At 32.5% G+C, this 12,642-nt stretch overlaps 1 protein-coding gene across 1 annotated transcript in view; it reads right to left on the bottom strand.

Annotated features, from left to right (window-relative positions):
* The window catches only part of LOC149805301 (uncharacterized), a 384,402-nt gene that overhangs the window by 189,864 nt on the left and 181,896 nt on the right, over positions 1 to 12,642 (bottom strand). Inside the window, exons 20-23 of the mRNA XM_089949218.1 lie at positions 8,397 to 8,550; positions 7,734 to 8,005; positions 1,886 to 2,089; positions 1,055 to 1,193 (exon numbers count right to left, since the gene is read on the bottom strand). Of these exons, the coding sequence (XP_089805344.1) occupies positions 1,055 to 1,193; positions 1,886 to 2,089; positions 7,734 to 8,005; positions 8,397 to 8,550 (769 nt within the window). The remainder of the gene's footprint in view (positions 1 to 1,054; positions 1,194 to 1,885; positions 2,090 to 7,733; positions 8,006 to 8,396; positions 8,551 to 12,642) is intronic.

The raw sequence follows: 12,642 nt of genomic DNA, 5'->3' as shown, positions 1-12,642 counted from the left end.
CCTAACAGCAATAAGTAGTCTTCAGCTCAGCAAATACAAGAATATTCCTACTTTTTTTTAGAGACCCTGACCCACTTCTGCTCCATGGCACTTTTCTTCCAAGTTAAGCACAAAATTAAACATGGTGGTGCCACCAAGCTTTTTTATTTGAGGATTCATATTATTTTCATGTTTTGCAGGTGATTTTATTTTCACAGACGCTGAAATTCATAAGTGGAGGGGGTTGTAATTTTTCTTTACAGGGAATTATTCTATGCAGGAATTTTAAATTTGTTGTTTATAGCAACCACAATGTTTACAAAATTGGTACCCCACAAATAAATGTGAATCTATGGCATTACAATGGTAATGTGATGATCACACTTTTTGCTCATAACTTAAACTCTACCCTTTACTCTTTCTTTCACAACTTTCTTCAGAATTTTCTAGACTAAGAAACTTCTTTACTTTTCCGAAAATATTATTTGGTGGGGAAGAGGCAATGTCTTATCCTATTTTAATATTCACTACAGATCATGGAATAGAAATATAATGAACTCAAAGGCTGCAATCATTATCAAATGTGTATTCCCTTATATCTGGCAATTTATTGCCTTTTTAAATTTACCTACACTAATTCAAAAAATGAAGGTTTCAAATATTGTCACTTTCATTCACAATGTTTTGTGCCTTTCCCAAGGATACAACAATGCAGCTATCCTGGGCTGGACTGGGTAGATATCAAACTCATGACCCTTGGATTTTGAGCTGAAGCTCTACCAACTAAGTTACTAAGGTTTCCTTTATGTATGAACATGCGAAAGAACAGTCACAATGAATATTAAAACAGGGAAAAACACATTGGAGCAAAAAGACTTGACAATATGAATATATTCTATGGTCAATGATGTATGCCAGGTTTAAACATAGTCAATGGAAGGATGCAAAAGTAGTTGCACACATATAAGTGACTTGTCAAGTATGTATATACAGGAAACCTATATACAACATATTAAATGAAAAGACTATAAAATTCATTTGACGCAATGGCTGTGCAAATGTTTCTTCCACTCACCTTCTGAAGCATTGCATGGTGATCCATCAAGAACTCTGATAAACCCAACGTACATGTGTTCATCAACAACAGTGACACCATCTGAGAACTGAGTAACATTTCCTGCACTTGTCACAGATGTTACTAACAGGAAATATTTCTGAAATAAAAATGTAAGAAAATTTATCACAAATTTATGGTTTTCAGTTTCAAAGTTCATTTATAACAGACAGGACTCGTAAATGTTTGACTTACTCGTTGATATAAACCACATATTATCAGAAATAGACAAAACCATATATATTGTTAGGACTACACAAAAACTCACTGGTATAGCAAGAAATTCTGCCACCACCCCAATTAAAGTTAGTGACCCCTCCCAAAAAAGTTGCTTGGTGGAATTTTGGTTAATTGGAAGGTTGCTATGACACTGCAATACCTATTTTGTAAAACAAGCCAAATATAGTAAAATAACAAACTTTTTATTATCTTGGAAACCAAATATTTAGTTTGATAATTATTGTAGAGTTTGAAGAAGGATGCATCAACAAAAATGTTCAAACACTACTGTATTTATTGGATACATGTGTAAAGATTTAAGAAATAATAACAAAATTAATAAATTAAAGTAGATCATATCAACTTCTTCACCAGAAAACCACAAAATTTTAAATGCCAGAAAATAAGCTGATTTACAGAAACATGCCAACTTTGATATACCGGTAAGTATTCATGATAGATTTCATTATTGCAATTTCCTGAATTAATGTTGATTAAAAAGCATTTTCAATGCCAGTATATGTGCTACAAAAGTACAGAAAGAAAGAAAAAACTAAAGAATGCAATACAAACCTTTAGTGTGCTTAACTTTAGGTTTGTAAAGGTGTAGGAGGATGAATTGAAAACGTCAACACAGCGGATGGCAGTGTTAAGATCAGCATTTTCTCCAACACAGATCTTGTACACTAAATCTAGATGAGGATGGTGGAATCCATACCACTGACCAGACATTTCTGATGTACTTTTCTGGAAGTCTATGTCTTCAAACTCCTGGAACTAATACAGTTTCAAACTTCATTTATTTACATCAGCAGGACAACAAGTTGTAACAGCTTTGACAATATACTCTCAACAGCCAGGAAGTTAGCATGGTGTGGTTTTTGATATGAAAGAAACTAGTAGGACTCAGAGGAAACAAATCTTGGGTAGGTGACAACATACCCTAATTTGTGTAAGAGCTAGACAAGAAAACATATGACAGGGTAGAAAGCAAGCACAATACCTGTGCTATTCATTCACCACTAATATATAGTACATTTAAGTCAAATGTACCCAATTCTTCTAAAAGAACAAACAGAACCAATAATTCTAAATTTTAAATCAAATAGTCATCGAAATAGAATGGCTGCACATTTAACTTTTGAGAGAACTAACAGGTTTCAGTCGAAATACCAAAGAATTTGAAATTAGGCTGACATTGCAAATAAGCCCACCTTTAAATAAGCTGTCCAAATGGTGCTATATTGTTCTCTCAAAAGTATGTCAGCCTTGAAACCCAGCTGCCTGAATATATTGCATAAACATATGATAAAATATGGAGAGAAAAGTTCCAGTCCACACAGAAGAAACACTGTCACGCAAGTTCTAAACTATACAATAAAATATTTATTCTAAAATCATGAAACAAATTAGAATAGAACTAACAGTTACAAAAATTTTGAGCAATGATAAATTTAAAAGTAAGAATTTTATTAAAATCTTTTTCATGATAGTGATATATGTTAGAGCTAGGTAACACGAGAAAATCTGTTCTGGTGCAGGCCTGACACACTTTATTTATAAATTTCCATCTGTCATACATGGAGAAAAATATCTTGTCTGACCTATTGGTTTGCAGTTCAACAACACACCTTTTAATAATTTTAAAGCAAAATTAATTATCTTTAGATAAAAGAAATAATATATCACAGCTGAAACAAAAATCACAGCCACACACCTATTTAAATGGTTACTACCTAATAGTAAATGAATTTCCTGTCTCTTGACACCGAAGCCTACAAATTACTAGCTATGCTAGGCAAGGATTCTTTGACTGGAATACCAGTGCCTGGGAAAGATATTTATCAGAGAAGGCTAGTAAAAAAAACAACACACTTACTTAACAAACAAGAAAATATTTAGTGGACTAAAGAAATTATATAAAATTCACACAGAAAACAATTGTTCTCCTGAAAATCTCAGGATGATGTGCAATCTTACAAAGGATTACATATATTCAACATATTAACATACACTAGTCAATAACAGTAAATAACTAGAAAATAACATTTTTATAAAACTGAAATTTGTTAAAAAATTGGATCTGGCTCAAATATCTTTCATAGATGACACATTTCAAACATGTAATTAAAGGATCATAATTATAATTATATCTAAAATATTCAAAATTAATTTGTCTTAAAAACAACTTTAATAATAAGTTTTGAATTATTCTGTCAAATAAAATAAAATTATGCTGTTAGTATCAATTAATTTGTAACACAATAGATGGAGTAATGCCTTAGATCAAATAAAATTTAGTTTGATACATATTAGTTCATCATAGAAAAGCTTTTTGATCCAGCTGATCATGATATTCTTATCAATTAACTGTGCATATATCAATGTGACAATTCCATGATTAACTGGTTTACATGATATTCAACAGAGAAAACAATGTTTCAAAATAAATGCCATTTTTTTCTTAAGATGAACCAATTACATGTGGAGTACCAGAGAGATCCTTGGTCTACTCCTATTTCTCATTTTCATAAATGTTCTGCCTCTGAAAAAACCCCAGTTGTATTTTATGTACCAATCCATATGCAGATGACACCACTCAGGTTTCAGACATTTAATATCAGACTAGAGATATCCCTTCAGATAGCCTTACTAAGAATAGATTCCAGGTGTAGGAAAACCAGGGTTAGAAGTGAAACTCATTTTTAAAATTTGAGGGATTTGTTTTAGCTTTTTAAAAGGTTTTAATTTTTCTTGCAGTCCAAGACACAAACCATTTACAAGATTATCTCCATGGTCAACATAACATTTATTAAAATATTGATAAAGCATGCTTTGATACTGTTTGTAAATAAAATCAAAAAAAGATAATGTGAAAATTAATAATTAAAATAAATACCTTGCAAATGCTAAGAAATATACATGCTTTCTTAACCACTAGGTTAGCCTAAAGAAATGCCATGTCTAAAAAAGCATTTTTGTGGGGTCAGGTAGAATCATTCATCACTGTTTCAAATTTTTTAATTTTTTTTTTTAATTTAGGTTTCTTGCATTTTTGTGTGGCTTTTTTTAGGTTTCTAAGATCAAACTCAAATTTTAGGATTTTTGAGGTTTTTGAGGTTCACTTCTAACCCTGAAACACAGACAAGACTAAAGTATCAATGTTCACTACCCAACAAAAGAGAGTTAAATTGGGGGGAAAAAACCCATTTTGAATCTCTGCTCAAAACAGATTGTAGCCACCATCCCATATTAAATGCTTGGTACCTTACAGTAGATGAGTTTGCTATTTTTATGCTAATTATTATATAGTTATAATCTAACAACTGAAACTAAATTTGGATGATTAAGCTTAAACTATCACTGACACCATGTGAAAGACATTGTGCTGACTATTGACAGTATGTTCGCAGAAACTGGAAGTGTTAACACTGATTTCTACAGTTTACAATCCACTCTATTAGTATAACAGGCAGGGAAACTTTGAGTGGGATGCCAACAGCCAGGCAAGATAATTATGAGAGGGAGCAGCAAACATAAAACACAGTTACTCAAGAAATGACAAAATATATAGTGGACTTGATAGTAACATACACTTCAAACAGAAAATGACTGCTTTTAAAAAATCTTTGGATTACTTGCAGTCTTACAAAGGAATATATAGTATAGTTAACACCATTAACATATGCTAGTGAACTAGTAAATAAAACAAATTACACGATTGCTGATATATTTTTAAAAAAACTGGATTTGTCCCAAATATCTTTCACAAAATCCCATTTGGCCTCCACATTTCAAAACATGTGAATAAATGAATATACATGTAGTTATATTTGTGATGTTCAAAATCAATGTATGATGTAAAATGTTTATGATAACTTTGTCACAAAAAATGAAAACGTGTTGAATATATCATTAAACTTATAATAAGACCAACCACTCTGGCAGCCTAGTGGTTAGAGCATCTGCCTCAGATGCAGGAGGTCGTGGGTTTGAACCCTGGCCGAGTCATACCAAAGACTTATTAAAAAAAATGGTACTAACAGCTGCCTCGCTAGGCACTCAGCATTAAGAGGTTAGTGTTAGGACTGGTTGGCCTGACATCATGCTACATGTCTGCGTCATGATGCCCCAGTGCTAGACATCACTATAAACTGCCACACTGCAGACATCGTAGCAATATGACTGGAAAATTGTTAAAGCTACATTAAAAATCCAAGTCACACACACACACATAATAAGAATATTTGGCAATTTACATGCATTCCTTACAAAGGAAGTAGTGGTACACTGTAAAATTACCATGGTACATACCACCAGAAAATATACCACAGTAAACAGGTATACCAGTAATAACATGCACCTCTAATATACATAAGTTAATCAAGCCACAAAGAAACCATGTTTCAAGCAACTATGCATAGTTTTACTAAAACGTTACATCTATATCAAAATCCTTAAAAAAATGCCAACCAATGCTAACTTTTAGATGTTCATATTTTACTGGAACAAAAAGTTACTTATATACAATACTGAGCTGTGCCAGTTACAAGCAACATTTTATCTGTAGATACAAAGTTATTTGGGCCATAACTCTATCCAAAATATAGCTGGTACTACAAAAATGCACATGTATAGACCAGTGAGACATCCTACACAATAAACTGTTTAATATGCTGAATGGTCCCTAAGTTATGCTGGTTACAATGATCTGTTGGAGTAGAGATTTAAAACTGAAAGAGAAAGGGACAATAACTTCTTCAAAATTGGACCTGAAAATATGAAACCTACACAAGGCACGTCAACATGTCATAGGCAATTTACCTACCACAATAGCAACCATGTGTAACAGTTGCAGAACTATTGTAGTTACAAGAAGGAATGGATAGAGAGAGATGGACTGACAGATGAACAGATTAGTATATGACACATGCATCTTGATCCTGGGCCCTAATAATTTTATCGAAACAAATTTATTGCATCTTATCATAATATACAATACAGTGGTCCCCGTCTTATATGGCCACCCCTTCTGCACCAAGAAAGTGGCCTTATAAGACAGGTGGCCTTTCCAGAGGGGACTATATTTGTGAGATGTGTATGTATATGTGTAAACAGTAGGAAAGCTACATATAACTTAAAGCAGTTAATATCTTCATTTAAAAGTAACATTAATTATTAAAATATTCTTCTTGTCTTAAAAACAGAGTTATTTCAAGGTAATGTAAATTAATAGTTCTTATTCTTAGGCATAAAATGTGAGTGGGATATTGTTGGCATGCGCATTACAAAACCATTGAAAAACATTATTTAAATCATTGTTTCCTAGCTAGAATAATTATTTTTCCATTTATTCCATTTTCCAACTGCTACAAAATATTCTCCTTATCTTTTATGATCTTGTTTATTAGATTCTTCCCAAGATAAAATCTTTCGGCAAGTGAACTCTTCCCATTGTTGTCAAGTCAAATAACTTTGACTTTTTCTTCTAAAGTATTATCTCTTCATTGACATGATGACATGTTAAAGTTTTGTAAATATTTATTCCTATGTTGCTAACTGTACTTTAATTTTGCTGACAAAACTTTTGTACACAAAAAACCTTGTTATAAAGGAAGTGATGCATGTACTTCATGTGATTTTTCGGTTTTTGTCTTGTACCCTGTTTTGATCAAAGTTGATTGTTTCTGTGTGTACGTATTAATCCATAAAATCTATTATTAGCCTATCTGACCATGTTATGATGTTGACAATTACGTCTGGTCGTAATCGTCAATTTAAAAAAAATCAGCTGTGTGAAGCCCAAAGCTCTATCAAAACATTGCTGACCCCATTTCCTGCAAACATCGGTGTTAGTGATATAATAACATTAGTGGTACATGTACTTTAGCTAAAACTTCTTTTAGTAACAAAAACTGTCATCTCAATACAGACATTGGAAAAGATAATCGGATTACTTACCTTATTGTAATTAAAGATTGGTTCTGGACACATATCAATTATAAAATGTGGCTGCTTCTGAGGGGTAAATGTCACATTTGTACACTAATATAATGGCCGCTGGTCATGTTAGAGGGGTGGCCTTTCTTGAGGGATACTTTTGAATACAAACTCGTCAGTGCCATGGGATTCTGGCTGTAAAGAGTAGGTGGCCACTGGTCAGAGGGGCCCTTCATGAGAGTGACCAATGTAAATATGAAGAAGTTTTTTCAATGATGACCATTTCTAAAGTCCTTTAGGTTTCTCCACCATTTAACAAGGTTAATGTGTGATCTAAAGCCATTTTATGTTTCCTAACACTTGTAAACAATTTCTAAAACAATTAATTATTTTGATACAAATGTTACAATTATTCAGTGAAATATTAAAACAGAGGTTTTTAATTTTGTGGACTAACAATTGCCCTTACTCCTCCACTTACCAGAAGTTTCTTATTGGTATCAATATCCAGGACAACCCCTTCTGTTGGAAGCAGAGTGTTGTGTGTGTATGTCTCAGAGGATGCTAGTGCTACCAAACCAGCTGTGTTCTCGACTTTAATGGTAACATAGTACCTCCCATTTTCATGTAAAGACCAGTGCAGCTGATTAACATGGATGGCTGTACACATAACAGGAGTGACTTTAATATTACAGCTTCCACCACTCTGTACATCAGAGTAGTCCATCACTTCTGTGCTGAATTTCTGATGACCTGATTTAGAAATTAAATTTTAGGTATTACACAGTACCGTTGATTTATAATGATGCCTTCAAAACTGAACATGAAAATTGTATAAATAGAACTTGACTTAAATAACTTAAGGTTGCCACTTGAGAGATAACTATGATAAGGAAATCAGAATCTGTTGAATAAATAACCTCTTAAAGTGTATGATTGTTGTATTAATTTCACTGTGATGATGACTGAAAATTTTGATAAAGTGGTGTGTCTGAATATTAATTCTGCTGCAAGTGAATCACTCAGAGATCAAACTAAATAGAAAGAAATCTATCTGGATATGATCAAAAGCCATGGAACATTATTTCATCACACCCAAATTCCCACAAATGCTTTACACTCTGTTTTACACATATAAATTTACCAATTGCAAACTGAAAAGATAATGGTGATGAATCGTCTTCATCAATGAACATGTCTCTTGACCAGCTAGCTTCCAAATACTGGCCTCTAAGTTGGACAGAAATGTCACCATCTACAGTTGGGGCTGTGGTATCAACAATATATGGACCAAACGCCTGCAATAAAATGTATTTCAATATAAGAAACATGCATTATTTACTTTCAGGAAAATGGTTTTAACTGTATTGTGAACTATGCAGATGAAATGAATGACTTCCCTCAAGAAAAGAAATCAATAGCATGACATTTATACAAGACATTATTTCATTAAGCAGTCTAGTAAAACTTTGCAAAATAAACAAAAAAGTGCTTTCCATGGGTGTTTCTACAAATACATTATTCCTCTGATTTGTAAGCTCTATATTTATTTTTAAAAAAACAATATGAACCACATTATGTGACTTCATGAAACTAAATAAAACTGATTAGACATTACCTAAATTTAATATTGAAGACTTTGATATTTCACAGACTGGAATGTTATATCTCTCTACAACCAAAAGATTTAGCTTAAACATATTTTAATGCCATATATGTTGACTAGTGGTATTAGGCTACAAGTTCTCTCAACTTCCCCCACAATGGATTAAAAATTTACACAGATATTGGCACAAAAGTAATATGGTTTCATGCTATGTAAATATACACAATTCATGTAAAATAAGTAGAAGGAATTGAGCCAGGATGAGTAAATAAATGAATGAAATCATAAATCAATGAAGCAATACAAACATTAGACAATACTATATATACCAATAAAGAATACACAAAATCAAGTGCTATGAAGTAAGAATGTCATATATTTATTCATCAACATGGCAGAAATAAACTGGGTAGACAAATCAAATTTAAATGCTCATTAATAATAATAATAATAATAATAATGAATTTAATTAAAGAGGATGACACAATTAGTTCTGAGTACATGCTCTCTCTCTCTCTCTCTCTCTCTCTCACACACACACATGAATTGATAATAAGCTACATTTATATATGAACATAATAAGCAGAAAATTTTAACTTGCTCTAACTTAGGTACATTGTGTATATACAGTACAAAGGTAGTGCGAAAACAATGTGGAAGGTTAGTGAATTATACTTTAAATTGTAATTGTCAAATCGAGCAGATTCTACTTTTCATCTTTTGAACTATATTATAGTTAAATGCATTTATATTTGTGCTTTCTCTAATTTCCTTTGGGATTCTGTTCCAAATGAGTGATCCTGACTATTGAAAACTTTTCTTAAAGGGTTCTTTATTTGGTTTTGGGATGTAAAGGTGTTTATTGATCTCAAATTGTAAGCATTGCCTTGTTTTCTAGAATAAAATAGTTCATTGACATTTAATGGGGCCATATTGTTTGAAACTTTGTGCATAAGTCTAGCTTTTCTCAAAAATATTCATTCACTTACTGTTAACATTTTAATATCATTCATTGCATATGGGATGTTTTCAGCATTATCAAAGATTGTCAATTTTGCAAGCAGAATTTGTAAATATTCTTGTCAGAAGTGTTTCCCCAGATAACATTACAGTAAACTAGGTATGGTTGTATATAGCATTTTTGTGTATATTAACCGATGTTCAGTTGATAGATATGGTCTTATCTTGCTGAATAACCACAGACATGAAATGACTTAATGATATATGACTTGAATATGCAAATTCCATTGCAAATTGTTGTCAACCATCAACTTAATGATTTTGTCATGGGTAACCATTTGCAAACTTCATTCAACTTAAGATTTAAATTGTTATTTTCCACTTTTGCTCTCTTTTGTTTCATAGTCATCAGTAATACTTTAGGTGGCGCTCTACAGTTTCATATTTTGCATAGGGTTAGGATTTTAAAGAAAAAGAATTTCCCTGGCTTTCCTCACTGGTTATACTGGCTATTTAAAAAAGACCTTGTATATCTTAGGTATAATGCAAAGAATTTTTAATTCCCTTTATTCTGGTGTATGATTGATGGGTGTACTATGGGTTATAGAGTATACAGCTTGGCCTTACTTCAAATGTGCACCTTTCAAAAAAGTGCTAGCTCTACTTGGTCATTTTCACTTCCTTAACTTCAGAGGTAAATTGTATAAAAAAGAGCTGACAACTTTTTTTACATTTTATATATTTGGTAATTCATTCATTGCACTTTCAGAAGCTGGTATTGTCTAGTCTGGCAAAATTCATTTTCCCCATTTTAATAGCTGCTATGTATAGTGTACTTTAGACTAATTCAGGCTAATTTTTTAACACAAGGGAGCAGTCATTTTAGTTAGCAGTGTGCTTAAATCATGTAAAATTTCCAAACGTACAATATCCAAAAGAAATATCATCCACATTACATTAATGTAGCACAGAGGTATGCCAACATTCTCTCCACTGTGCATGTTTGAAATGTGAACTACTTCACCTTACATACGTCACTCTCTCAAAAGTACATATTATCTGGTGAGCGCCCCCTTAGTCTTTTCATGCCATTTTCCATACATCAGGAATCAATTGTAAGTAACACTATCTGAAGGGAGATAACTAGGTCTGATTTTGCTGTTTGAAATCTGATAGTGTGGTACCATCTACATTTAAGTCAGTAGATGAAATACAGTTTCCTATTATTAGTGGCAGATCATTTATGAAAATGAGAACAAGGAGTGGGTCAAGGATTTATCCCTGTACGTGGTCCAAACATAATTGGTTATTCTTTAGAAAAACTGCCATTTAATTTTTGACACACTGATTTCTCAATGTTAGATATGATTTAAATCAATCAATTGTTGAAATTTAACATTAATAAATGATCAGTTTGTTGATAAGAAAATCATGATCATCAGGGTGAAAAGCTTTTCTAAGATCAACTTGTAAGACAGTTACTAAATTCACCTACGTATATATCATGGAGGCCAAGGCTGTCTCACAAGAGTGGTTTTCTCTGAACTCTAATTGGTTTTTATGAATTAAGTTTATGTTTCATAGGTATATCAAAAGATTGTCATTAATATGTTTTGCAAGTAGTTTGGACAGAGTTGGTAAGATAGATATGGGTCTGTAGTTGCTGACATCTTCTTTGCTGCCAGACTGGTGAACGAGGGTAACTTTTGCCAATTTCCATGTCTGGGGAAAAATTGTGGTGGATACTTAGATTACATAATTATGTCAGCTATGCTGTCAGATATTATATTTGCAGCAGCCCTCAGGTGACATGGTCTAATATTCTCTAGACCTGTTGATTTCCTTGTTGCATTACTTGACAAAAATTCCAAAACTTTTGGTATTGCAGAGATACAAAATTTTGTGAGAGGTGGAATTTTTCTAAATATTTTAGTTCATTGTGATTACAGTTGACAATGCGTTCCTTAATTCTGGAGGCTATGCTGACATAAAAATTCACTGAATGTATTTGCTATTTCAACATCTCATCAATAATCTGGCCTTCCATGCCAAGTTGTTGGATTTCAGATGAACTTGAGGAACATTTAACTGCACCTAGTTTGTTAAAACTCTCCACATAGAATTCTTATTGCAATCTTTTTCTAAAGACAACTGAGAGCAATTCTTCTTTGCCTGATTAATCATTTTTGCTTACTTTATTTATCCATGTTTTGCAATGTACTTGTTGACCAACAGATTTGAAATAATCACAGGTTTTCAAGGCATCTAGAATGCTAGGAGTCAACCAATCAGGCTGGAAGTCCTGTTTCACTCAATGCTTTTTCAAAGATATATGTTTATCAACCACCTGTATAAACTGTTGGGTCCATATATCAATAGCATCATCAAACATGAATACTATACTCCAGGGAACATTGCTGAGATTTTCCTTAAATACTTAACTGACCTATTGTCATGGTTTTATGAGTTTTGGTTTTGACAGCTGTTTTTAAGCTGGATTTTCTGGTTAGGAAAATAGGGAAGTGATCACTAAGACCTATACTTGGATTGTGTACTTTGTCACATTTTCTTCCATAGTTGAATAGAAATATTGGAGTTTTTAAGTGATCAGTTACTTGTGTTGGTTGATCCACTAACTGGGTTGGACCAAAAGTTCCTGTGAAATGTAACCAATTTCCATTAATCAAATTATCAAATTATTCATAAGCTCTCTGTTGAAGTCACCTAAAATATATACTTCATTTTGGTCATCAGTCACTTTATCTAGTTGCTTATCAAAATGTTCATTCCATTCAACCTTCACTGATAGTGTATCTATAGATAA

The sequence above is a fragment of the Sinohyriopsis cumingii genome, chromosome 2, assembly GCF_028554795.1.
Source record: "Sinohyriopsis cumingii isolate HCF-2022 chromosome 2, ASM2855479v2, whole genome shotgun sequence".
Classification (NCBI taxonomy): domain Eukaryota; kingdom Metazoa; phylum Mollusca; class Bivalvia; order Unionida; family Unionidae; genus Sinohyriopsis; species Sinohyriopsis cumingii.
This window is presented reverse-complemented; position numbering and strand designations above follow the sequence as displayed.